Source organism: Talaromyces atroroseus, assembly GCF_001907595.1.
Source record: "Talaromyces atroroseus strain IBT 11181 chromosome Unknown scaffold_8, whole genome shotgun sequence".
NCBI classification, from domain to species: Eukaryota; Fungi; Ascomycota; class Eurotiomycetes; order Eurotiales; family Trichocomaceae; genus Talaromyces; species Talaromyces atroroseus.
This window is the reverse complement of record NW_017971440.1, coordinates 253,873-280,585: the sequence shown is the minus strand read 5'-3', so window position 1 is coordinate 280,585 and position 26,713 is coordinate 253,873. Positions and strand designations below refer to the sequence as shown.

At 46.2% G+C, this 26,713-nt stretch overlaps 9 protein-coding genes across 9 annotated transcripts, besides 2 other annotated features; 3 read left to right on the top strand and 6 right to left on the bottom strand.

The window, feature by feature from the left end:
* Nucleotides 1-1,515: 1,515 nt before the first annotated feature.
* On the bottom strand, nt 1,516-3,793 carry UA08_06055 (hypothetical protein; the record flags this gene model as incomplete). Its single annotated transcript, XM_020268746.1, has 6 exons — nt 1,516-2,095; nt 2,155-2,502; nt 2,593-2,751; nt 2,809-2,960; nt 3,018-3,599; nt 3,659-3,793. The coding sequence occupies 6 exons, from the start codon at nt 3,791-3,793 to the stop codon at nt 1,516-1,518; spliced, it is 1,956 nt and encodes a 651-aa protein (XP_020118622.1).
* A 2,055-nt stretch (nt 3,794-5,848) lies between these two features.
* Nucleotides 5,849-8,206, bottom strand: UA08_06054 (hypothetical protein; the record flags this gene model as incomplete). The annotated part of the gene is made up of 6 exons (XM_020268745.1): nt 5,849-6,395; nt 6,516-7,004; nt 7,090-7,290; nt 7,355-7,452; nt 7,516-7,892; nt 7,969-8,206. 6 exons carry the CDS (start codon nt 8,204-8,206, stop codon nt 5,849-5,851), a joined length of 1,950 nt encoding a protein of 649 aa, XP_020118805.1.
* Nucleotides 8,207-9,089: 883 nt separating this feature from the next.
* UA08_06053 (hypothetical protein) lies at nt 9,090-11,206 on the bottom strand (the record flags this gene model as incomplete). The annotated part of the gene is made up of 2 exons (XM_020268744.1): nt 9,090-10,808; nt 10,880-11,206. 2 exons carry the CDS (start codon nt 11,204-11,206, stop codon nt 9,090-9,092), a joined length of 2,046 nt encoding a protein of 681 aa, XP_020118669.1.
* Nucleotides 11,207-11,915: 709 nt separating this feature from the next.
* On the top strand, nt 11,916-13,744 carry UA08_06052 (Eukaryotic translation initiation factor 3 subunit D; the record flags this gene model as incomplete). Its single annotated transcript, XM_020268742.1, has 2 exons — nt 11,916-12,123; nt 12,186-13,744. The coding sequence occupies 2 exons, from the start codon at nt 11,916-11,918 to the stop codon at nt 13,742-13,744; spliced, it is 1,767 nt and encodes a 588-aa protein (XP_020118668.1).
* Nucleotides 13,745-14,435: 691 nt separating this feature from the next.
* UA08_06051 (hypothetical protein) lies at nt 14,436-15,978 on the bottom strand (the record flags this gene model as incomplete). The annotated part of the gene is made up of 4 exons (XM_020268741.1): nt 14,436-15,432; nt 15,494-15,581; nt 15,639-15,716; nt 15,912-15,978. The coding sequence occupies 4 exons, from the start codon at nt 15,976-15,978 to the stop codon at nt 14,436-14,438; spliced, it is 1,230 nt and encodes a 409-aa protein (XP_020118667.1).
* A 1,368-nt stretch (nt 15,979-17,346) lies between these two features.
* Nucleotides 17,347-17,742, bottom strand: UA08_06050 (hypothetical protein; the record flags this gene model as incomplete). The annotated part of the gene is made up of 1 exon (XM_020268740.1): nt 17,347-17,742. The coding sequence occupies one exon, from the start codon at nt 17,740-17,742 to the stop codon at nt 17,347-17,349; it is 396 nt and encodes a 131-aa protein (XP_020118674.1).
* Nucleotides 17,743-18,479: 737 nt separating this feature from the next.
* Nucleotides 18,480-18,563: a repeat region (Identified by RepeatMasker using a combination of RepBase library and repeat library created with RepeatScout).
* Nucleotides 18,564-20,833: 2,270 nt separating this feature from the next.
* Nucleotides 20,834-21,676, bottom strand: UA08_06049 (hypothetical protein; the record flags this gene model as incomplete). Its single annotated transcript, XM_020268739.1, has 1 exon — nt 20,834-21,676. One exon carries the CDS (start codon nt 21,674-21,676, stop codon nt 20,834-20,836), a length of 843 nt encoding a protein of 280 aa, XP_020118672.1.
* A 740-nt stretch (nt 21,677-22,416) lies between these two features.
* On the top strand, nt 22,417-22,956 carry UA08_06048 (hypothetical protein; the record flags this gene model as incomplete). The annotated part of the gene is made up of 1 exon (XM_020268738.1): nt 22,417-22,956. One exon carries the CDS (start codon nt 22,417-22,419, stop codon nt 22,954-22,956), a length of 540 nt encoding a protein of 179 aa, XP_020118671.1.
* Nucleotides 22,957-24,675: 1,719 nt separating this feature from the next.
* Nucleotides 24,676-25,489, top strand: UA08_06047 (hypothetical protein; the record flags this gene model as incomplete). The annotated part of the gene is made up of 2 exons (XM_020268737.1): nt 24,676-24,715; nt 24,780-25,489. The coding sequence occupies 2 exons, from the start codon at nt 24,676-24,678 to the stop codon at nt 25,487-25,489; spliced, it is 750 nt and encodes a 249-aa protein (XP_020118670.1).
* Nucleotides 25,490-25,873: 384 nt separating this feature from the next.
* Nucleotides 25,874-26,032: a repeat region (Identified by RepeatMasker using a combination of RepBase library and repeat library created with RepeatScout).
* Between the last annotated feature and the right edge of the window lie 681 nt (nt 26,033-26,713).

Genomic DNA, 26,713 nt, shown 5'->3' with positions numbered 1-26,713 from the left:
CTAAGTGTGGTTGACGATCATGAAGGTAGAGGGAGTAATTAGGCGGTTGATGCGCGCTCTTATATGCACAGAGGGGAGACGTCGTGTCACTTGGCAACTTTCCTCGACTGAGAAATGACGCCCACGTGGGAGTGCATGCTGCAGCACTTAAACAGAACTCGAAAGTGCCAAGTCTTTTTGCTCGCACTTTGGAAATGAGCATTCCGCACCTTCCCGAGAAGCAGTGTGCATGTTATTCTTCGCGATTTGCACACGTGCCTCCTACCTGCTTCTGAGGCTCCAGCGGTGCTTGCTTTGTGTCTGCGGTGATTGGAGAAATCTTTTATGCGATGTTTTGCATAAACAGTGAAGGATGGATAAGATGGCTCCATTTCCTGCCCACTGACGAATCAGAACGCACTCGCGACTTTTCGTAGTCTTGCTCAACATCGGCGTGGTCGAAGCTCTGCCGCTGATTGGTTGGCAGTTGCATACCTTAAATACGCCTCAGGAACGGTGGGTGGGCCAGGTCTTCAATCTAAGTCCAAAGTGGTCTAGTGTGATATCAAGTCACTGAATGCTAAACAGTCGCGACTACTAACCTTTTTGCTATGCATCGACTTGGGCGTTTGGGACGTGCCATCATAGTCTATCGCTTTGTAGGACATATTAGCTTTAATTTCTTGCCTTAGTCTCTGAATGTTCCAAGGGACTCGCGGATTTAAACTTCGATTCTCAGAACTGCCTTTTGTCTTACAATCATGGTGACAACCTCAACTCAGAGAAGCATTCCCAAAGCTATATTACTGTTATTCAAAGCTCAGCTCATTCATCTTTTCAACCCATTTTAGACAAGACAGCGAGCAACGACAAATTGGTACATATCCGAAAAGGTACTAGTCGCGGCTTATTCTTGGAAGAGAATGTGGGGGGACCGATTTCTAGAAGACGCCCGTTCCACCAATGAAAACCACGGGATATACTGAAATACCGGAATGAATCACTGTTTGGCAAAGCCCTGAGGCTAAGTGCATAGTCTATAATGACTCGCGATCGATTGTAGGCGACATGAATGTGTACCTGCATATGCGTTAGCTCTTTCAGGGCACTAGTCCTCAGGTGGAAGGCGAGTGCTCCAGGAGGTTGCTGTAGGGCGTTATGTGAAAGGCAGCTTTCCAGAGTAAAGGGCAGATGTGGCTATACTCAGTTTAGAATACAGATGATTCTCCTATACATCTAGCGAAGATGTCCTCAGCAGCCTGGTTAAATCATCGCCTGTGTCATAGCCACCTACGTCAGGTTTCTTACCTGAAGTCGAAGAATACCTAGCTATGTAAGTGGCGGGAATCCTTGCCATGCAAATCTCCTTTAATTGCAACTAACGGTTAAAAATAATAGAACGAAAAAGCCTTCTCGTTGAGAAGAATGAGAGGATATCCAGTCTGTTTCAATCTGGCTGCGTGCCCGGTCAGGTGATTCAATCGGGCACGACAAAGAAGAAGTGACAGCCCGACGGTTATGTTAGGCAGGAGCTCATCATCCTTTGCTGCTATCCTTCAGCTTCATATCATCCGATTTCTCCAAGAATTGGTCCATGTCAATGGGATCATTCAATGCACCGCCAATTCCCGTCACACGCTGGAAGAACAGGGTGAAATTAGGAAAGGCGCTGCTAAGTCGTCTCCGACTTCTTTCCTGCTGCCATATACTAGTTTCGAAGTCTTTCAGCGACGATTCCGTCTCTGGTGGGAGGCTGATATTCATCTTCCTCGCGGTTACCTGAACCATTCGCAAAATACTCTTCGCAAGAAACCACTGTTTCGAGAATGCCTTTGTCGCAGAGCAGATATCTATGAATGCGCGCCGACTGAAAGGATCGTCCAGTTCCTCAAGTAGTACGAACAAGGCTATTGACACCCAATACACAGCTGTGCCCGATATGAATTCGATGCTCCACTTGGAACGGTAGAGGCGGATCATTTGGGCAATTTTCAGTGCCGACTCGACGCATGTTTCCCGCGCTTCACGGGGTGTGATAGTCATTGGGCGTGTTGAGTACCGATGCGAGCTCTTCAACATCCCAAAGAACACCATTATCGTGGCGTGGTAATACATACTAATACGAATCCAAGTTAAACCTGTGGAGCTTGCGGTACGCGCAAGGAAAAAACTCACTGCAACACTAGGATATGTGGTACGGTCGACTGTCCATCCTGAATGCACCTAGGTAGGTCAATATACCAGGCTTGCAATCGTGGAAAAATAGAGGATATGGTTGTCTCCAGATCCGGACGAGACATCGGCTTCCGTGACTCGTCTTTAAGCAGGCGTCGAGTGCCTTCAGCGTTTAACTCATTGAGTCTAGTAAGGTTGTTGAAAACACAACCAAGATGAGCTGGTTGCTTTTCGCCCTGACGGGGGTAAGGATTCCAAGCCACGATATCCTCCTTGTGGTCATGGGGTAGTTGGGATCTCAGGGGTTTCTTTTGGTCTATGGGTTTCATGAAAATTGTGGAAAACATTCTGCAAAAGTCTCAGCAAACACATCTTTCTATCGGCAGGTTTCGCATCATATATCAGTTTGAGAGGTGGTCAGACGCAGTAAGATTATACACTCCCCAGATTGTGTTATCAATGGCTCTTCCCTCAGCACGCTTATGTTCATCAGCATGCAACTGCATAGGCAGATGAATGGCAGATGCCTCGGCTACCATTCGTCCCAGCTGGCCAAGGGATAACAAGGCGAGGCGATCTTTGCCCAGCAGAGCCATGCTATATATATATATCACGTCATTAGCCAAGGATAAAGGAATCTCGTTGAGTTATTACCTTGACAGCATGGTGGCGTATCCTTGAATAGTGGGAATACTGATCCGTCCATCTTCCAGATCAAGGAGTCTCTTTGCCTCCTTATAGAAGTGCATGCCTTTGGATTCAGGTGCATCTGCATCTTCATAGACCTCAGGATAGTCACAGTGGAACTATATTATCAGTATCTTTACCAAAGCTTATTGTGTGAAAAGTTACCAACCACTCACCGAAGCCTCAGCTAAGACACTATTCACTAAGAAGGGCGAGCAGAACTTGGATTTCGTGTCTCTTGATTTCATGTCTCTGATAAATAGGTCGCGATCAATCCAGTTGCAGAAAGGGTGACTCCACGTTAACCAGAGGGAAATAAGATACGACACCAGGCTGTCGTCATCTGTCACAGTTGTCCAGGGTGTTGCTGGTACTTCAACGACCGGAATATGCGAGAGCCACATCACGTCCAACATGCGGCGACTTGACCTCTTTTGCGCTCTTTCTTCGAGCTTGTCGAGGACTTCCTGCAGCTCGGGTGTCGTCTCAATCTCGCTATCTGGCACATACCCTTCAAGGTAAGCCTTAATTTCATCCAAGGAGCTGTTCTTGTTTCGGATCAGGTCCAAAAGTCTGACGACATGCTCATTGGAACTGTAACGCAGTGTCTCCACTAGTCGAAGTAGCAAATTCTTGTCTTCAGTGAGCTCTTCAAGCTTGCGTTTCACCGCGAGTCGACGACGATTGTCACTCGACTCGTCAATAATACACTCAGTATTGCTCCGAACACAGTTCTCACACGGGACTGTTCCACTGCACTGTTCAACAACACCCATATTAGCAAGATTCGGAGAACGTCGTTATAATCCACTCCAACCTTCCACTTTCGGGTCTTGCAAGCAGAGCAGGCGGTCGATATGTTCTTCCGCTGCCTGGCAGGTTCTGCATTTGCCTTGCGCTGAAATCCGGGAGGCGCAGGCGCCAAAGATCTGGCGATATTTGGCTCTGCCATTGATACTACTATTCATTCAATTCGATGCTGAATTCTTTTCAATAATGAGGGGATAGTTGAAAGGCGAAGAAACATTTGCCACCGGTGAAGGACTACGAACTTTTTATACCCTCGCTCTTTCGAGTTACTAGAGAGCGGTAATAACACGCGCAACCATACATATTCACCATCTCAGGTGTTGACAAATTTCCCCTCACTAATGAGAAGCGCAGTCATAATATCCGATACACACGCAGTTCGACAAGTCTAGAAAAATGAAACGAAAGGGAGACTCCAAAGCGGGGAGGCCCAAAAAAGACGAAAAAAAAAAGAAAAAGAAAAAGAAAAAGAAACACCACCGAGGACGCTACAAGATTTAGTTCAAAATGTTTCGCGCATTTTCGTTGGTGTCTTACATTGTATGAAATCTCCGCGGAACCGGCTTGGTTCTCATGCATCCCCGGCTTGCACACACTTTCCGTCTCATGTCCGAGAGTTTGCCGACTGACAGATTCAATTTGAGGACAACAAGCATAGGCCAGGAGATATCATCCAAATATCTAAATCGGCGATTGTCTAGACCCCGACTTCAACACTCCAAACCAGCTACTGAAGCGCGAGTAGTTCTTATTGGAGATCTGGCCAGGACCGCATACGATATCCAATTCTCATCAGCCCATCTGCAAGCGGTGGGCCACGATGATGCTCCCACGGTTTCTGCCTTATCCTCACATCGGAGCAGCTATACGCAGTATGGAAATAAAGAAACGAATTTGTCTCAGAGCATCGTGCAAATGGACAGTGGTCATGCGAGCCGCCAGAAATTGACTGCACCTCCCGCAACGACTGACAACCGACATATCAGTGCCCAATGTCGCTAAGGAAAAATACGAGTGTTCTACTCGGTGAACGCCGTCGCGTATTTATCTAATATTCTCTAAGGGTAATGACTGGTAACTGGTTATGGCAGTAGCCCATTATACTGCCTGAACTCTGCTATTCATACACAATTATTCGTCGTCAAAACCGTCAGGTGGAGCACGGCTTCGAAATCTTGGATTAGGTTCTTCTTCCCGTCCCTGGGAGGCCCAAACGTGGTAAAGTCTTCCAGCCAATCGAGTGATCTGTTGAACTTCGCCCCAAATTTCTCTGCGTCGCTTTGTTCCGAAGCGTTTCCAGATAATTTTTTGGTATCTTTATTTTTATTTCTATAAAAAAACGCTCCTAGGTCCGCTACTAAGCAAGAGAGGATAGATCTCGTTGATCAATATTTTTCAGTCCCTAGCACCGAGTTTGTGTTCCTTCGATGAAGCGAGAAATACGTGTTCGCCAACAAATTAAAACACCCATAATACAGAGTTGAGTCTCCCATAGCGATCTCGCTCAGAAAGACCACAAGTCACTACTGTTGCTCCTAGTCGGTGGCGAGATGGACGAACACTAGGTTGGCAGCTGATGGGATGTAGAACTAACTTATTTGTATACTACGGTAGTAATGCTAACTGCACTCTGCATTTCTAATACTATTATTTCGTCTCTTATGAATTGAATTCAAGTCCCTTCTCTTTTTGTCTTTCATCAAGATCTATACTAGGACTGGTTTTTCAACCGAGGAAAATTGCTGAACTGAAGACGAGTGGATTTGGGATTTATGTGCCTCTTTGTCCTTTTCTCTTTCTTTCCCTTTGTTTCATTCTCCTTGATTTCTCCGGAATATCCTAATCCTAGTTATTAGTATAATTAGTTAACATAGTACATGCATTAGTCGGTTCTGACCTGCCTAGGCACGGAGTTCTTTGTACCCAAACAATGCATATCCATTCATGGTGGGCAGAGTGTTCAACAAAGTTAGTAGTGAAGTAGATTTTTGTGCGACTCGAGTTTGCCAACTGGAAGGCAGATTAGTTCAAAGCCCGATTTGATGTTTTTTCGACACAAGAGACAGATTAATAGTCACTATGTAGTGTAAACAGTAAGTAGGTACAAGCAGTGAAGCACAATGCCCCCAACTGTCTAGACAGTAAGGGTAAAGGGCAAAAGCACAGAATCATGTACTTTTCTCTTCTGATCCCCAAATCACACACCTCCAGTCTTCCCCTTAGTCACATCCTCCCATTCTACCCATTCTCCATATCGTGGAAACAAGTGTTCCTCCCCAGCCTGAATAGGCTCAACATCTCGCGACACGACCGCTACACGCAATTGCCCCTTATCTGCTAGGTCCTGAACAGGCACTTCGCGCTGTTCCCCGTATGAGGAGGCGTCTGAGTAGTCTGCTGTCGTTATGCGCCATTCCAGACTGTCTGTCAACATAGGGATGACATCTTCTGGTTCCAGTTGACTATCCGGCAGTATCCCATTCGAGAATGCATTGGCTAGCAAGGGGGAAAGCGAGATTTGCCCCGAAGATAAGTCTTCGCTACTAGTGGACTTGTCGGAGAATGAACGGCGGCGACTGCGGTGATCATCCCCGCCGCTATTATCTGACGAGACCCTCGGACTGGTGAAAGTTCGATATGTACTGATCAAATTGGGTGCCTGAAAATATTCGCTCGGTTTAATCTGGTCGTCGGGTTTGCCATAGAAGAAATGAATCTGAAAAGGATTCCCGTCGAGAGCATGCCTGGTTGAAAGAAAAAATAATTTCCCGAATCAGTAATCACTTTCCAGTTCCGGCAAGAGAAAAAGTAAAAGCCCTTAACCCACTAAGACCAAGATAAAGATGAAAATGGAATGGACTCACTTATCAACAGCAACATTAATAGCCCAATTCTTGGGCAGATTATTGACCCCAATACGATCGAATTCGGTTTTTGTCATTTTACCAGTGACCGCGTTCGTTCCCATCGTCGTCGCGCTCCCAGAAGCATTTTGCGACCCGTCCAGCGTCTGTCTCCGCAGGCGCGCAGATTTCGGTTCCATTGGACCCTTGCGTGCGGGCGCGTTGTATAGATTGTTAATCGCAGTGCGCACATTGTTCTGTAGAGTGCTCTGATCCACGCCCCAGTCCTGGATTTCGGGATATGTGTATCCAAAATCCCGGGTTGAACGACTAGTGGCGGATGTCCAGAAGTCATTCGGGTCGTCAGATCGATGGAATGGGTATAGAGGTGTGTTTACGTCTTCCACGGTGCCTGCTTCGATGACAAATGTGCCGTATGTATCTGCCATAGGCTCGACATATGAGTCTGGGTTGATGACTTCCCAAAGAGCGAAAATGCGATCAATTGACCTATAAAGGCATGGTGTTATAGTTTAGTCATGTAGTCTTCTGGAATGTCAATCATACTCAATGTTTAAAAGACATATTAACTTACGCATGATGGATCCAAAAGATGGGATCAAAAGCAGCCATGCTGAAATATGACATGTGTCCTCCATCCCCAATTAAGGCGTGCACACCATCGTGGATGCTTTCTAGATTGTTGTAGCTGTCACCCCTATCTTTGAGGACAGAGTTGGAGAAAACGGTGTAGTTGGTTTCAGAAGAAAGAAGCTGGTACGTGCTTGATGTCAACCTAATTACTTGATGTTAGTTTATTGCCACGCAACTCTAGTGTTCTTTATTAGGAGTGTACCAACCATGCGGAGTTTGATGACATGCCAGAATTCACGTTGTCCATGCGACTCTCACCGGTTGAAGGATCTGGCGAACGGACCGTTTCATCGTATTTTGCAAGCTGTGAAATTGATTCACACTCTGTCAGCCAGTATTGATTTGATAGAGAAAAGAGGTTACCCACCGGATCGTCACTAGGAATATCAGTTCCAACCGGCAAGGGATGAAATTTATACGAATACAAAGGATTAGCCATCGACTGCTGACCACTTGGCGTATTGATCACAATATCCTGATACGTCAAGCTGTCCGGCATCGCCGAATTTACAGCCCAGTCCCAATACGGGAATCTCAATGTTGTCGCCGCGTCGACATATGTCTGTCGCTGATCATCCGGATATGAACTGGCAATGGTCTGCGCATACGACCAAATACGCTGCTCGACAAGAGCGACGTATGGCCGATGCCATGTCGGGAAAATGGGAGAGCCGTGAGAGCAGTATCCCGTTTGAAATTGCCCGTTTACATCATCCCATGATCTGTAGGGGTAGCCGTGAATTCCTATACCAATAAAATAGAATGAGTATCAATCAGCCTACCTATGGTGATATGCCAGCAACTTTTATAGAGGACTAACCTGCTACTTCGTAGTAAGAAATAATATCACTCTGGTCGTCGCTTTGCCATTGAGATAATGCCTGGATAAACAGATCGAATGCCGGGCCAGCGGACTGCAGATCCCTCAGATCAATGCGCGAGGGTCTCTCTCCAGTATCAGCATTGACACCACCAGATAATCCGGTAATACCATATGCATTGATTGATTCTGAGAAGGCCAAAACAGAAACCAGACGGGACCAACTCGATGCCTTCATCGCGGTGTCAACTTCTCCCTTGCGCTGACAATATGGCCAATGAAGATACACTCTGCAATAAGAAAGAGCCCTTTTCGCAAACTACTAATGAAGGAACAAGGAACAATCAACCAAGAAAAGAAACTCTCCTATTGTCAGTATCTTCGCACGTCAAGCAAAGCAAACAGACAACAAAAACAGATGACCTGAAAAAAGATAGGAAAGGCAGGGATAGACGGTTTATAACTCAAATATGCAAGATTTCGAAGCACGTGTGTATATTCTTAACAAGGGCATATTGCATGTATATACCTAGGTACAAGGGCGCAGGCACAAAAAGATCGCTAGCCTCACGTGGGCGCAAGTAGCCCTAGCCAGGGGTAGAATCGCGCATATGCTAACACAATAACGAGACAAAACACCATGTAACCAGATACGCATTTAGATTTTTACATACTAGATTATGAGAATTGTCACTGTTTTAGAGTTTTCAACTATTCAAATCAAGTATGCAGCAAATATTCTTGGCCGGGAGCACGACCCCCTGACAACGACAACATTCCTAAGGAAGCAGTACTACTTTCAACCCCTTGTTATTCTGAAAAATTTGCCAGCCTTGGAATGCAGCGTGTATTGGCGCCTGGCTATTTTCTTAATTTGCCTCGCAAGCAATAATACATTGCATAGTTCCAGCTTATGTGGATTAGTTATTACCGAGCTGCACTTCCCTAGGACTGGAAAGAGTGGGAAAAGAGTAGAAAAGCAAACCCACAAAAGCAAGAATAAGCTATCTATCAACGTATTATTTTAGCTCTGATCCCTAACGCCATGCCACAAAATTATGCTCGCTAAAAATACATCTTGATAAAGATAAAAAGAAGACGCAGCAAAGTTTTTGTTTGTTTCACCATCTCCATATCAACCAGAGATAAAATGGAAGAACTATAAAAGCGACCTGCTTGACGCTGCTCTTCAATTCATGCGTAAATCGACCAGTACTAGAAGCCGGTCCGACGCATTCACGCCCCGACTGGCGACTACTCGATAAGAGTTTGCTTATTCCTCTATCGTCTTCTTCCCAGTCTTCCCCCCGTTTCCAATCATCATAACGTTGAGTGCTTTTGCGTATATCATCGTCCAGACGATAGTTACTAGCAGGCGCGGTGGTCATTGAGTTGCTGCGGTTTGCTAACCGGGGATTTCCCCCGGCCGTCGCGCTAGTGATGCTGGCGGATGGTTGGTGTGATGTACGACTTGGTGTTCGAGAGTGATGTGGATATTCGTTAAGTGGTAGAGTGGGCTCGTAATCGGCAGGCTTGCCAAACGAAAGGAAGGTGACGGTCATAGCTCGAATGACCAAGAGAACAATTGTTACAAAGAAAATGATGCCATAATATATAAAGATTGAAAGTTGATCCGGAAGAAGACACAAGTGATTTTGAACTGTTGCTTGCGACGTCTCATCAACAGACTTTCCATTGCTGATGTCGATGGGATTCCACAGCGTAGTCATTAGGAACCCCGGACGTCGTATTCCCATTGCCCAAGAAAGGCTCTTCACGGTAGTCTCCTTTGGAGACCCGATATATTCTCGATGCGTAATCTCACAGTAGTCATGGTCATCTCCTGAATAAATATGGGAAACCTCAGGGCCGATTCTTGTCATTATTTCACTAGAGATGGTCGGCGTAAGAACATTCTGATACTGATAACCGCCATTGATTTTAAGAGCGTTCTGCTCGTCCTCTTCTGGAATTGGATCAGTAGAAGACGGCGGATAACGCTCACGTAAAGGACCACAAGGAGTTGCAGGTTTTCGAAACAATGGAACGTGAGTGAGTAAAATGGTTGGAAATCCCTGAGATTCGAAAGGTGCCTTGTGGATGACGGTATCCTGCGCAGCTTCTTGAAGCCCCTGTATGAATTTGAACCCCTCGCTCTCATTGCGTTGAGAGCGAAGCTCCTCAGTTTCCAGACGTACTTTCATATCCTTTACCCCCTTGAGCCATTCTTCAGTCGGGCCCCAAATTGCCTCGTTAGGGAGAGGCCCATCACCGGCACCATTTCCGGTACTACCGGTTTCTGGGTCAGGTTGGTCCATGGCGGAGAGAGAAACGCTGTCAACAGAAACAAACGTATGATTGCCTATAATATCTACCCGGTTACCTCGGCCAAAGTATGCCTGAAATCGCCTGCGAACAGCGGGTTGCACGCCACTTCCAAAACCCAGATCGTGATTACCAGGCAAACTAGCAATTAGCTTGCGACCTCGACGCTCACCAGTTGATGCAGTGCCCGCTTGGTTCCACTGTTGAAAAAAAATGCGGGAAAACCGGTTATATTCGTTCAACCAAAACCTGTCACCGTACTTTCTGTATTGTTCTTCTGGGCTCTCACTTGTAGCAGTAGACCACTCTCGACCACCATCGAAGAGGTCTCCAAGAAACAAAACCGAGTCCGGGTTGAGATATTGCTCAATCAGGGAGAAAGATCGACGTAGGTATTGATCGGTGTATCTGATTGTCAGGGTGGACAATGGCCACGGACGCCCCGGATATGTGTGAGGGTCGACAATTTGAGGATCAGCCACGAAAACGACATGATGGGGCGTGGCACCAGCAGGCTGTGGAAAGAAAAAGAATATATATTAGCTGACGATGCCCTCGAGTTTATGGGGGATTGAAGAGCGCTTACCCATTTCTCCCACGAATCCCAATAGCATTGCGATATCTGTTCCCGGAAGACAGTCCTCTCCCCCCACCACAGAGTAAACATCCACAAAATCGCCAAGAAGTTGGCAACACAAAAGGCTGCTCTAAGACGAGATTTCACTTGATGCCACAGTGATAATTGGGTCCAAGACCTGCGTCCATATCCAGGGTGAGATCCGCCGTGTTGCGAGCCACGGATAGGCAAATATGTGCCGGCGCGTGCGATAAGGCCGCGCGGTTCGGTATATTGGTTGCTTTGTGAGTATCGCAAAGGTAGACCAGGACTGCCTCGAGAGTTGGCTTGGCTCATATCGGCAACGCGGTGTGGAAGTGATAAAAGAATGCGTTCAAAGGCGCGGCATTGAAGCTGACGGAGTGTATACGTATATATCCGAAGAGAACGGTCGAGATCACGTACACGGTATCGAAGACGGCGAATATAATCTCTCCACGGCGTATGTAAACGAATGACAAGGATGCCAGTGCAGGTGTCGTTTCGATGCAGTTGACGATTCTTTCAGGAGAACAGATTTTGGCAGACATGAAACACGATCAACGAAGGAAGGGCCTGGATCGTCGACGTACTGTCTGTTTCTTACCGTACCCGGGGCAGTGCAGCTCTATCCGTAAGATTTGGATGTGCACCGTGTATTATGAGCGTCAGACAAAGAGCTCGCGAATGGGACAATAGAGCATAAAAGCATAGAGAACAATAAAATTATAATTGCCTTGTAGCATCATCCATTTTCTAACTAGAAAGTAGACATAATTACAGATACAATACCTGCATTACAGTGTTACAGCGGCGGCAGAACAAAGGCGGTGAGAGCCCGTGCCGAGAGTTCGTCCCGCCAACGAGCGGCGAAGCACAAAAACTGCAAAATCGACGAATTTATTAATTTCATGTCGACTCCCCCCACAGACAGCAGCACTCCCACCGTCTTCTGCGTTTCGCGAGAGCCACATCTGTCTAAGAACAAGGCAGATTACTCTCGATAGGAAGAGTGCTAATATTCAACATGGCTCCTATGTCTGTTGCAGACATCGTGGCGTCCCTGCCATCTGGCGATGAATGGGGACCGCCTACGCCGTCTGAGAACACCCTCGATGGCGTTCCCTACGCGCCTTTCTCCAAGGGCGACAAACTCGGTCGCATGGCCGACTGGACTGCTGAAGGCAAAGATCGAGAGCGCGGTGGCCGTCAGGCCTACAACCGTAATTTCCGAGGTGAGTTTTTCGCCTTTTTTGTGGTTTAATGTCAGTCAACTAATCGAGCATAATAAATATAGACCAACAAGTGTATGGTGCCGGAGCCTCGAGCCTTTTCGCCGTTCAGGTCGCAGAGGATGAATCCTCCTTCTCCGTTGTCGACAACACTCGCACATCAACTAAGACTCGGGGCTTTGGACGAGGTGGCGGTACCATCTTCCGTGGCCGGGGTCAACGTGGCGCACTGCAGCGCGGTGGACGAGCCGGTTTCCAAAGAGTCGGTGCTGGTCGTGGTCAAGATCGGACCTATGATCAGCGCAGTGGTCGCGGTGGCCGTGGACGTCGCTTCGGATGGAAGGACTATGACAAGCCACAGCGCAACCGGGACAGCTCAGTTAACATCCGTCCGGACTGGTCTCTTCTCGAAGAAGTTGACTTCAACCGTTTGTCCAAGCTTCACTTGGAGTCGCCTGACGGAGAAGATCTCGAGAATTACGGCTTCCTCTACACCTATGATCGATCGTATGATAAGGCCCCTGTCAAGGGCAGCGAACGCAGACTTCAATCTGTCGACCGCGCTGCTTACAATGTGACCACCTCCTCCGACCCAATCATTCAGGATTTGTCTGAAAAGAATGAGGCTACTGTTTTTGCCACAGCCGATATCTTGTCTATGCTTATGTGTGCCCCTCGCAGTGTTTACTCGTGGGACATTGTCATTGTGAAACAGGGTAACAAAATCTACTTTGACAAGCGTGAAGGTGCTTCCATTGACATGGTCACCGTCAACGAGAACGCAGCGGATGCTCCTCTCGAAGCGTCCGAGGCAGGTGGCAAGCAAGACTCCATCAACACTCCTGGTGCTCTCGCATTGGAAGCCACCGTGATCAACCACAACTTCGCGCTGCAGACCGTCATCGAGTCCGAGAAGGACAAGGTTGAATTCCCCAACCCCAACCCATTCTACAACGCCAGTGAAGAAACCGAGGCCCTTGCCTCAAAGGCCTACAAATACCGCCGCTTCGACCTGTCTCTCGAGAAGGATGAGGAACCCCTCAACCTCATCGTCCGTACCGAAGTCGACGCCGTGTTGAAGAGCAACACCGGCTCCGACCAACACATCGTCATCAAAGCCCTGAACGAATTCGACCACAAAGCCCAAGGTGCCGGTGGAGCCCTTGATTGGCGCACCAAACTGTCTTCTCAGCGCGGTGCCGTCGTCGCGACCGAAATGAAGAACAACAGCTGCAAACTCGCCCGCTGGACCACTCAAGCCATTCTCGCCAAAGCCGACCACATGAAGCTCGGCTTCGTGTCTCGCAGCAACCCCCGCTCCGCCTCCTCGCATGTCATTCTGGGAATTGTGGGCTACAAACCCCGCGACTTTGCTACCCAGATGAACTTGAACTTGGGCAACGGATGGGGTATTGTCCGCACCATCGTCGATTTGATTCGCAATTTAGACGAAGACGAAGAAGAGGAACAAAGTGAAGACAAGATCAAGAAATATGTCCTCGTCAAGGACCCCAATAAGCCTGTTGTGCGTCTGTATAACGTCGCCCCGAACACCTTCGAGGAGGATGATACTATTGGCGAGGAGCAGGAGGAGAAGGCTGAGGAGGAGGAAGAGGAGGAGTAAACCTGTTCTTCCCTCATTTCTTCCTTTGTGCCGTTTTCCATGCTCCTTCAGTTACAATTGCTCAAATGTCTTTCCCCCTTCCTCCCTCCCCATTTTTTTTCTAATGATTACCCAATCCATATTCAGATGAACATGAACATGAAAAAAGTATTCTAGCTTAGACGGAATAAATATCTTTTGATCACTTATTTATGTCAATTTTCATAGCTTCGGTCCTTCGACCAAGGTACTTACCTAAGATTTCTACCTAAGCAAATCAAAGACACATTGAAAACTTCATGATTCAAGGTTTCCTAGAATATCAGAGTCGACCATATATCCTATAATGAGTATAGAGTAGCAGGGAGGTGACAATAAAAGTGATTAATATGCGTATTATGCATCATTTGGATATTTCTTCCTTGGAAGTTACAAGTTTGAAGCCAACATGCACCAACAAAAAAAATTAGTGATAGAAACAGAAGAGGGATAGTTTGAGTGAAATCCCTCGAAAAAGAAAACAAGGATATATTTCAACGCCTAGGATCTAAACCAGTGGTAACAAAATGAAGAGTTTCACTTTTGATAAATAGCATGTGTGTGTTTGGGTATATGTCAGTTTCTCATGGATTCGAGTCTGAGCTCGATGATCAGTCGTTAGAAGATGAACGAGAAGACAGGAGAATATTAAAGCAAGAGTAAACAAAAAAGGCTATCGATATAATGCATCATCTCCAACTTGCGACGGAGGACTTCGACTGTGGTATAATTTCGCACCCAGAACGTTTTGCAGGCAATCACGTAACTCGAAATCTTCCACCACCGCACCGAATCCATAGCATCGAATCTTGGCATGTAGCGTCTCGATAATCATTTTGATGTCATCTCTTGTAAGAGAGCGATATTGGTCGTGATTTTTCAGACTCTGCAGTATCATTATGGGCGTCACTTGACCATCGGTGATCAGTTGTTTGCTAAGGTTCAGCAGTTTTTCTAGATTCGGCATGGGAAGCTCGTAGGTTTGATGCGGGTATTGGTTATCTTCAGAGACGTTTTCGATGTGACTCGGTGGTGGACATGAAGCCATCAAAGCATGTCCCGAGAAAAAAGCATCCTTTTCAACATCTTTATGCGCTGTTCGACAGAGGTATTCTGTATGAACACGGCATGGTGCTTCCAACTGCAGTATAAAATCAACTCCCAGTTGAGGGTCCACATCGAAAATTCCGGGCATGGAAGTAAGCTCTTTGTTGCTTTCTGCACCAGTTGAAAAATCAAGACCACCCTGATCTGTGCTGGAATGATAAGCAGTGCCGATGAATGGCATAGATGAATCGCCTCGCGAGCCTGTTCTTTCATCACCACTCCCTGCACTATGCGGCGAACTAAACGTTGTTGGCGGGGTGGTCAGAAATGGGGGCTGGGAATGGACGGTGGCTGACTGAGAGCCGACAGAGCTACTTCCAGCTGTGCGCGATACGTTCTGTGTGTTGATATTGAGTGGCTCAGGCTGGGTTTGAACAGGGATCCCACAATCCATCAGTATTTTCATCAGTCGTTCGTTCTCCGCTTTCAAATGCTGGACCATCTCCTGCTGTTGCTGAACTTTTTGATTAGCGGCGTTGATATCCACGCTATAGGTCTCTCGCAGCCGAGAGAGTTCGGATTCGAGAGCACGAATGTATTGCTCTTTTCGTTCACGGTGAGTCCTATGGGGATCATATGTAAGGACTATCGTCCTATAGCCTATGTGTATGATCGGTTCCATACCTTTGCGCCTGGCGATTGAGCTCTTGTCGCCGGGTCATGGCCGGCTTTGCGTCCGGTTTCGGTCCGCGACGTTTGGCGGGTTGCCCATCTTGTTGGAAATCAGTATATGCACAACACCATGTTTCAGGCACTTCAAATCACCAACCTCTTGTGGTCTTTTTCTGTCCTCCACCAAACACTCTCATAAATCCAGTGGCTTTGCTTTGCTCCGCAGCAGGAGCACCTAGCGAAGACGTACAGCACGTTAGCATTCTATGAAGCTGCTCGAGAAACAAAGAGGAACTATAACACAAAAAAAAGGCATGCTGCCGGGAAAACACCATCGATCTCTCAGAATCGAGACGATGTTGGTCGGGATAATGCGGTAGTACCGTTGAATCACCAGGGATGGGGGAGGCGCGCAAAAAAAGGAGCTCACCAAATTGGGCGTATTGGTCATTATACTGCATGCCCGAAGCATGGTCGGGGTGCGGATAGCCCGACATGGCAGCGACCTGGAAATTTTTGTATGTAGCACTGACTCCAGAGCGCTAGACGAGAACCGACTGCAAAGGGGGGGGGGAGGGCGGCCAGCTGAAGTCGTCGGGCGATGTTTCAAAGCACGATCGAGGGGCCAGGTATAGGCGCGAGATACAAGTATGCTCGGTAGGTCGTTGGCAAAGATATGCAGCGGGCAGGCAGAGCGATGGTTGAACTGAGCGAGAGTGTCGCGGCTCGAGGATGAGCGCAAAGGCAAGCCTCAGGCTACCTTTTTCGATCCGAGAGCGGGCGGGGAAGCCCGTGATTCGCGAATGCGGAAGCCACAAGCCGTTGGCTCCTCCCCGCAGGGCGATTCACGCGGGTCGGCGACTGCCTTTCAGTGCCGGCCCTTTACTTCTTCAACTTCGCCAACTTCGCAAAGCTGCTTTCCCTCAAATCTCCTCGCGTGCTCACTGCGATCGAAAGACTCTTGCTGTCAGGGTTCAAACTCCACACTAGTGTTCATCACAGAAGACACCAACAACAAACTTATTTAGACGCCGGGTGATCGCAGGCTTGGCATATTCGGCGACCACAGGTTCGCCTAGTGGGTGAACTAAACGCTAGTCAGTCAATCAATTTCAGTCCGCGTCAGCCTGCTGTATGGACGTTGCCAGGACATAAAGAGTCACACAGCACCTCGCTTAGCCTTGGAATTCAACAATACGGCCTGCCACTCTGACGTGGTTCTAGCAGAGCGAACGCAATTGGGGGCGGGTTCTCGCACACGGGGGTCTTTTCACAACGTCCGCCGAATGTTGAGCCGGTGCAAGGCGAAAAAGTAAAACAGAAAGAACTCGTTCAATGACGCTAGTGCTCGAGAGGCGTCGCTCAAATCGTGGCCCTGGTCAATCACTTGACTAGATATTGATATACTCCGCAGTAAGTGCTGGATCGAGATTCCTTTGTTCCCTACATTTTTATCATATAGTACTTGACATGCCAAAAATACCATGTGGTGTGGACCATGTTCCAAATTGGACAGCAGGACCTTTCAATTACTGAGTCTTGAGAACTGCATTTTGGAGAAAAATTCTAGACTGGTCGGTCTGCAGGATGACGCTAGTTTAGCTAAATAACCCCTAGTTCGATCGTCACGATTATTCGCGTCAACGTACTAACTGCGACCCACCATATCCGGTTTAGCCTTTCGATCTGCGACGAACCAACATCCAGACGACTTTGACATTTTCAGTACACAAATCCTTGTGCTGAGCCTTGATCATATCAGCACATTCTCGCCAATTATATGGACAGAATTCTGAATTCAACAGTCCGCAATAACGGGAATAGCCGAAGCATCAGCAACGCGAAGACCTTTGATTCCATGAACCTTAAGTGCGGATCAACAACTCCTTGTTCGATGCTCTTGAAAGACGAGCCGTACCACACGGGTGGAACGCCCTCTGACAACGATCAAGCACAGCCCGCTTTAATTCCTCAACTGAATGAAGAGGCATGTCCCAAGGATACTCATCGACCACAAGATCGTTGAAGCCTTCGCCCTTGAGGAGAAGATCATAACTAAACCTAAGTCCTTCTCGCATCGCAATAATATCTAGATCATTTGCGAAGGAGTTGATGTTGATATTGGGTTGCGTAAGTGGATCCGAACCGTCGAGAGTCACGTCATCAGGCTCAGATATGGGCCGGACCAAGTCGACGACAACTTTGATATGATCACCTGTCTTAGGAGTCGGATAGTGCCATTGAAATGCACTGCCGAACATGCCGACAAAATCCAGTTCAGTATGTGGTTGACCATCTGGACAAATTGGATTGGATCTTTACCACCGTTCGCTGCTTTATATTTGCGGTATTCGAAATCCTTCTCAAGATAAGAGTCAATGCGGGGAAAGCCAACGAATTCCAGAAAACCAGATTCAACGGGTCCAGAGCGATCTCTTTTGTACTGCGCGGTGACTTTATCATTCCGAAGACGTTTACGAAGAAGTGTTTCGTCCATCCCAAATCCGCCCTTGACACGAAGCACGAAAAGGACTCCAGGGTGATCAATCAGATGTTAGCCAACGTGACGTGAATCAACAATGGTATTATTTAACATTGAGTATGACGAATCTATTCTTACATCAATCGACTGTGAGATGTTGAATGGATCCATGAATATATTTCAAGATAGAATTCTATTGAGGACGACTGCACTGCTAGTACTGATGCGAGATACTAAGTTGAGGAAGGAAAGGAAGAGAAAAAAGCACTACCTAGGTACTCTTACGGGGTCCTGCTTCTATGCTTATCCCACCCAATACCTATCAGGCATTTTCGTGCAACGCAAAACGCCCAGTTATCTGGGTAGGTGGAGGTTCCCAGCAATTAGAGATTTCTAAGAGGTAGGGCCGTGCGTTCACCTTTGAAGTTCTTTGTGAGATCAACAAGGCCCATCAATATGATCCCAAATACGCACTGCCGAGGCGCCGGCCTGTGGATCTTCAAGCACCACATGTATAGGCATTATTTACAAATGAAATGAGCATTGCCAGAAGCCCCATTAAGGTGTACCTTTTTGGTGGCTTACAGATTAATATTCCGTGGTTATGTTCCTAGGTATGAAGTGGACAGACTCTTGCATGGATACCAAGGTGAAAAACACCAAGCTAGGTGAATCTACGGTAGTGCTTATTTTTTACATGTATCAGCCCATGACTTAATATCACAATGCATCAGTAAGTCTTTATATTAGCATGGTATAAACTTAAACGATATAGAAATTAGAAATAAGAACTAAGATATTTTCATCTAGTTTTGTAATCTTTCTCTGATGAAAGGTGCATTTCTTAATGCTTGGGCCTGTGTATTTTATATCTCTCGTCCTAACTTAATGAGTTCCTTGTTAAACTCCTCTAAGACTTCTTCCACGCTTAGATCCTCTTTTTGAAGTATGTCTTCAAATAGCTTATTACTTATCTTAAATGTGGCCACCTTTTAAGTCTGCTTCCACTGGTTAATAGCAAGAAGTGTGGCCTTACTTTAACTCCACATTAGTGATAATTATGTAGAAAGAAGAATGTTTCTTGTGCGCTATAGTTGGTTGTAGAGCTGTAGGGAGGAGAACTTGTTAAAGGTATATAGAAGCTTTACCATCTTCTATATCTTGACTCTGTGTAGAAGCACAATCATAGTTTTGCCTGGCTGGAGATGTTCTAGACCTAATACTAGCTGAGTGAAGTCTTCTCTTCTCTCTTGAATAAAGAAAATTATCAGTGTCTGGGTATAATTATAGAATATTGGTTATCCCTATATTGGTAGCAAGTATTGTGATATCTAGAAACTTAGTATTAATATTTGGTGGTGTTGATTGAAGGGCCTTATGCCCGCCTTTTGAAATAGGGAGACTCAATGCTAGAATCTCGCATTCTGGATTCAGATCCAATACTGTGGAAAGAAATCCTCTGGGGGTCATATATATGCCCAATATCCTTTTCAGTTGTCCGCTAGTCTGGATTCTTAATGCCCCAGTGAAACTTTGTGTTTTACTGGCTATGCGCTTCATCATCTCAAAGAATATATTGGCAATCCCCTTGTTGGCGTTGTCGGCATTGTAACGTTGTCGCTCGAAGAACCGATTACCTGCTGGGTTTTTCCATCCCTGGTGAAGAGCAAAAGAGGGTTAGTAGACTCATCAATTTACCTAGGTATAACTAACCTTTTCTCGCAGTTCAACCAGTTCTTGGAAAACCGGCACTTTGTCCATTAGGTACCTGGAGATATCTACATTGGGACGCAGGTCCATCTTCTCACCGTCGATACTGCCTCTGGGCGGGGTGTATTTGAGAGCGAAAGTAGTAGTATTGGATTCTGCGTCAGTATCTTCTCTTGATGTAGATGTTGACATAGCTGCTGTTCCGTGCTAGACTGCTCAATGATCGATGAAGAGAAAGCGCTTCAGAGCATTCCAGATTGTTTAGATATTGAGCTGAGTTGAGTGGAAGTGGATGAGGTACGAATACAGCACAGCGCTCCATTATATATGGACAGTTTTCTTTATGTGTCTAAAGACTTGTCCGTCTTGCGCGGTATACTGCTTGTCAAGAGTCACAAGAAACTCGCCCTGCGCTCCTCAATCAGATCATCCCACTCTTCTTTCTTGGCTCCTCTTTGTTGTCTTCAAACTGGGATTGGCTTCTGGCATTCATGCAATTGATTTGTTTGGAAGTTTGTGGCGATCCTAAATGGATGTTTATGAGATCTATCAGTTTCGTACTTAGGGCTCAATTTGGCCCAGTTCCATCAAGACAAAGGCCGTAATAAGTACAATACGTAAACAAGAATGTAAACTGTTTGTCCACCCTCTCTTTCTCGTTGATCAAGCTCCTATAATGATTGCACCATTACCTACAAATAGTACTAATCATCTCTTAGAGAATGGTACAGCTGTGTCAACAGAGCCTAGTTGGGATTTCCCTTATCTTCTAGAATCAGAAAAGAGAGTTTTATGGCAATCCATTTTGCAACTAGATTATGATGACTGCCCAGCCAGGCGTAGGGAGTGTCTGAAAGTAAGAAGAAAATCCGTAGGCTACCAAGAGGCATTATTGCCTTCATTTACTGCTAGAAGAATCCAAGAATTAGATCTATGGATAAACATCTCTGACTATTCTGGCGGAGGCTTGAATATGGATGTCATTGTTAGAGCTACTCCACTCAGAGTGATATTCTCCGTTTGACTTAGTCCATAGCTTTAGAACATTGTAAGTTGTCCATTAGGATCTCGACTAAGCCTCACTTGATGTAGCCTTTGTCTTCAATAAATAGATATACCCAACAACCGACTACTTAGGTACAATATCAAGGCTAGCAAGATTATTTGCGCAGCTTCTGCTCGACGATGTCCAACCCAGTCATCTTCTTAATCTGCGCGTCCATGAACCCGTGTGGGAAAAGGGTCCCAATACGTGCCATTCTCGCCTGCGCGCCCCTCCAGATGATTGCAGACGGCTTCTTCTTCAGCAAATCTTGCACCACTTCTCCAGCCCATTGCTCAGGAGGCATGCCCACATTGCTCATGTTGTCAAACCTCATGGCGCCCTCGACAGCCTCTCTTGCAGGCTGATAAATCGACCCGCTGGGCAGTGTGACTGGTGTGAACTCTTTCTGATTTTGGATCATGTTTGTGGACACGGCGCCCGTCTTGAGTTCGATAACGGTTACACCGAATGGCTCCAGCTCCAAGCGAAGGGAGTCTGAGAAGATGGCCATTGCGGCTTTGGAGGCGTTGTATGCGGACTGGAACGGCACGGCCATGGTGGACACAATAGAGGTCTGATTGACAACCATTCCCTTGGATTTGAGCAACAAGGGCAGAAAAGCTTGCGTGACAGCGAGCTGGGCCCACACGTTGCTCTCAAAAACCTTCTTGGTTTCGTCAAGGGAGATGTCGGAAATCGGCATGCTGTAAGATGTGCCCGCGTTATTAACCAAGATGTCGAGTTTGGACAACTTCGAGACGCATTCGTTGATGGAATCCCGAGATAGCACGTCTAAGGTCAAGGTTTCTATGCCGAGAGCCTTGACCTTGGACATCTTTGCTGGATTCCGAGCGGTGGCATAGACGTGAAGGCCTGCATTATGGAAAGCAACTGCCAAAGCAGCTCCCATGCCTCCATCTGAGCAACCGGTGATGAGCACGGTGCGTTTGGAGTCCATTTCTTCTTCATTAATAGTAGAAACGGAATGAATACAACTTATGATGAAAAGGAATAGTCAGAGGCAGTTACAGGGGAATCTACGTTGCTTAAAAGTTGGCCATGTATCACTGACAACCAGATAATCTCAAGAAGCCCAAATATTGAGCCCTAAGTCAAGATCATCCGAAGCCGACAGCCAAATCGGGCTAAGCAAGCTTCAAAGCAGGTCGGGGAAATTTTCTCCCGACTCATTTTTGGGAAATGGACTACGATTTATCCTAACACTAGCCACAATGTTAGCAAATTTTTATATGCAGAATACTCCCTATATTATAATTCCTTAATGGCGTTGGAATACTTTAGTCTGTATTATGGTTGATAAGCTGGCGATGAGTAGTATAGTTTGGCGAATAGAGGCACGATTCTGATAGTAACTTTGATACTATTTCATTTCTTTTGCTTTCTACTTTTGCTTCTCAAAAATATTCATTGATCATCCAATTTTGATTAAATTGTAACTAAAGAATAAACTCGACCGACCAATGCAATCCGTTAACTATCATAACGGTAAGACCGTAGCCACCGGCATGTCCTAGCCCTAATAATCACCCAGGTGGTTGAGCTAGGAGCAAGTAAATAGTCTAAGCATAGCTAATTTATAGATTATTGAATGGACATATACCCCGCCCTCATAGACACGCATGCATCTAACATCACCGGGAGCCATCGATCACAACCTTGAAAGCTTATTGATCTGCGATGGCAGCAGAACCCTTCACGCCCCTTAAGGGCCACTGCACATGCAAGATCACCACGTACGAAGTTCTTGCGCCCTTTCTCTGCACAAATTGCTGTCACTGCACCTGTTGTCAACGCGAATCCGGCGCCGCCTTCGCCATAAACTGTATCATCGAAAGTTCAAACTTCCGTATCACCTCTCAGACTAAACCTATCATCACCAACCTGCCCACGGCGTCTGGCAACGGGCAGAAGATTGCTCGATGCCCAAATTGCTACGTAGTAATTGCCTGCGATTATGGCGGTGATTTCACGTGGACGACATTTGTGAAGGGGGGTACCCTGGATGATAAAAGCAAAAAGAAAGTCAAGCCAGAAGTTCACATATATACAACGACTAAATTAGGTTGGATCAACTTGACTAATGAGAAGGAAAGGGGAATACCGATCCTGGAGGCGTCCTATAAAGCGGCTCAGGTGTGGAGGAAGGATGCGTTGGAGAGATTTGAGGCGCTGAAACAAAAGATGAAGAAAGCCGAGGAAGCGAGCAAATATCCATGATCGTTTTTAGTTTTGGCCAAAAAGGCATTACTATTAAAACTAAAAAGTTGCCTGGTCCAGGGATTCGCGGTATTTAGGTATTCAATTGTGCTTGTTTTTAAGTAAATCGAAACCATGTTTCCGCTTCTGGGAAGAGGACACTGTGCAGCACATTTGCCCAATGTCGTAAGCATCTTTTCTGCCAGGTGGCATAGATTGAATGTACCTGCTTACAAGCTTATATCATAAATTCACTTTACATGGCGCACCATTGCAGTACTATCTCCTTAAGAATGCCCCGAGCTCCCTGTAGGGATTCAGGTTAGGCGACTGGAGGGTGCTCTAGATTGTCTGTTCAGGGACCTGCACTGAATTCCTCTAATGTTTATGATGTCGTTTTATTTGATACGAGCCTGTGTCTTTTCTAGGGAATCATGAGAATACCTAGGTATTGGGATTAAATAATTCGCATATTTCAAACTTAATACACATCAGACATCTTGCCTCGCATACTGTACGCCTCCACGCACGCAAGATAATGGTTGTCAGCTGCTAGGTTGATCTGTCGGTATGTGACGTTTGAGCTTTCCGTCAATGCTCCATGGGAGCAATAAGTAGTATGAGACCATCTTGTGACGGGAACGGGGATTTTCTTATTCTTCAGTAGTGCCTGATGCATATACTGCCTCACGTGCAGGAAATGAGCATAATGGAACATCAACGTCGACCAACTGTGGCCTGGCCAATCTAGATCGACTACATGAAGTGGTAGGTCCTGCACCCACTCAATGACGATTGACTTTGTAGTATCCGGTCCAGTACTGTCGTCATTACGGAGCCAGAATTCCGAAAGCTTGAGAGAATGGAAAGATTCATCGAGTTCTCTGTTATAGCATTCATGTGGCAGCCAGGCTATCAGGCCTGGCGCATGTTACGTGGGGGCTATTTCCTTCCTAATTGTACTCCGTGGTAGCTTCATAACCCTAGTGATTAGATTAGGCAAACAAGACGCAGGGAAAATCAAAGAATGGGTTTGCAATGACACCTAGAATCAGAATCCGAAGAGCTGTGAAACTGCTGCTGATGTTTGCAGAAGTATTTAGCAGACAGTCTGAGGCGGCGAGGCCTGGGGATCCTTGACGCCTTATCATATTACGCTGATGTATATGGCTTCAAAGTTCTTTTCCCCCCATCTCACGCTTTTTTCTTCCGTCTTAAAACCTCGGATCTTCTCGAGCTCAGAACTCATGGTTGACAGCGTACCTAGGTATAGTACCGTAGCCCTAACTAAGGAGCCTCTTAGTCACTGATCTTTGAACACTAGCAACCTCCCAAAGGTTTAGTACTAGGTGATTATTCGCATTATTTCAGTGATGCCCATTAGTATTTACTCTTCATAATTTACCCAAACTGACTTCCCAAGTGGATGCGTTGCTCGTATTAATCTTGGCCGTTGGTTGTGGAGGTTGGCCGTTGGCGAATAGGAGACCATATTCCGAAACAGGACTAGTGCACGTCTCTATATACTGCACGCAAAAACACCAGTCAGGCTTATCACGAAGAATGGTTCTCCTTATGGAGTGCTTGCAGGTCTTCACCTAGTAATAGAGTTTTCTCTGGCTTGATTATAAATCTGGTCATTTAACTAGCTATTATCGCCTATAAATCTCGGGTTTCATCCAAGTTCAGTTCTTGGATTTCTTCAACTTTCTAAACCCAAATCAAACACTCACTAACAAGATGAATGCTGCTGCAAAGAGACTCGTTTTGATTACTGGGGGTATGACAACTCACTAATTACGGCGTGCTTTGTTCCTCATTCCTAACTATTGTCCACGATAAAGGAACTAGTGGTATTGGCTTCGAGCTCACAGCTCAGCTTATGGCAAAGGGCACTTACCATGTCCTAATGGGCGCTCGATCAATCGAAAAAGGGAACGCTGCTCTAAAACACCTGAGTGATCGAAATCTGCCCGGCAGTGTAGAGATGCTCATGATAGATGTTACCGAAGACCATACAATCGAAAGCGCCGCAACCAAGGTGCGCCATGATCATGGCAGACTGGATATTCTCGTCAACAATGCAGCCGTGGCACCAATGAAAGACAACGGGCCATTACGCGAATTTATGCTCCTTGCCTTTGACACCAACGCAACGGGGCCTCTCATTGTGACCAACGCATTTGCGCCGCTCCTGAAGGAGTCGAAAGATTCGCCTAGGATTGTCAATATTACCAGTGGAGCGGGCTCGATTAGTTCTCGACTCAATCGGAATTCGCCAACCTATCAACTCCAGGGACACCAATATCGAGCGAGCAAATCTGCGCTCAACATGATCACTGCTTGTCAATTTGTGGAGTATGAACCGTACGGAATCAAAGTCTCGCTTTATGATCCGGGTTTTACACAGTCGAATCTCGGTCCGCATAATAAAGCAGAATTTGGAGCTAGAGAACCGGCTGACTCTGTCATGCCCTTGATTGATGTCTTGGAGGGCAAGCGAGATGACGAGTCGTTGAAAATACTGCACAACACCGGCATTTACTCGTGGTAATATTAATATTAACTTAGATACTACTTTAAAAATTTATTACGAAGCAAGGAGATATTATACTTATGATTAAGTGCCAGTTATTATTATATATATATTAGATAAAGAGTAATTAATCTCTGGCTTACTCTTGGAAATCGACTCGCAGTGTGTGGTGTTGCAAAGCTTGTTGAATTCGGATTATTTGACTCAGTCGAGATAGGCGTAAGCGGCCGCTCATCAAGCTGATCAATAACAATTTGATTATATGGGACTATCCTAGTATTGCGGAAAACGTGCATGATCGTTCTTGGCTTCAAGGTTTTTTCTTGAATGATTTTGAGAGAAGCAAGGAAGTCATTTTTGGTTAATGGACCGCAGCCTGCATGTGAGGTGGGTTAAGACGAATTTGCTATGCCAATGCTTAGAAGCATGAAAAACATCGACGTCAAGTAGCTACAAGATATGAATTTTATGAGGCAATCAAAAGAAGATAGTTATCTTCTCGCCAAAACGCATAAATTCCCACGTCAAATGTGACCCATAATCATCGCAAAGAACTAGTCGATAAACACCATGCTTTTTATACTTGGTTCGTTCGCCGGTGGAAGTGCTGTATCTAATGTCATGCGATCTCTTTGTTCACATAACCGATTTCTGAGGCCTTAATTATGCTTCCTTTTTCCGAATTACAACACGTCCGTCTGCTTTCTCTAATCCAAGCAATACTCATTTTTCATCATTTCCTCGCCGATACTGGTGAGTCTTGTCTCTTCTGCTCTTCGTGCCACAGCTTTGATCATTCAATTTCATACCTCACCCTCTCTTTTTAGTGGGGCCTGGCCGTCACACAATCTAGCATCTTGCGCCTCTTCGCGCTCTCCTCTCGCCTCTCTTCTTCTGTTCCTGCAGATCAAAACCACTATCGCGAGACCTCTTTCTTTTCCTTTCTTTTCAATATATCAAAATTGCACTTCCCAGACACTCCAATCTTTGTCTTATGACTCGGGAAACCCCCAATATTCACGCACAAGATGACAAAGGCTCCCTGATTTCGCCTTTACTTTGCGAGGCCACGGCTATCATCTGGATGACGTCTTCATCAAGAAGTCGTAACTGCACCAAATGCTTGTATAGCTATGATCCTTAAGAAAATTTACACTGTATGCACACCTCCAATTCTCCTTCCTTCTCTCATTGTGACGGTATACAATGGAGCTGCTTAAATAGCTCCTATTATGCATAGGT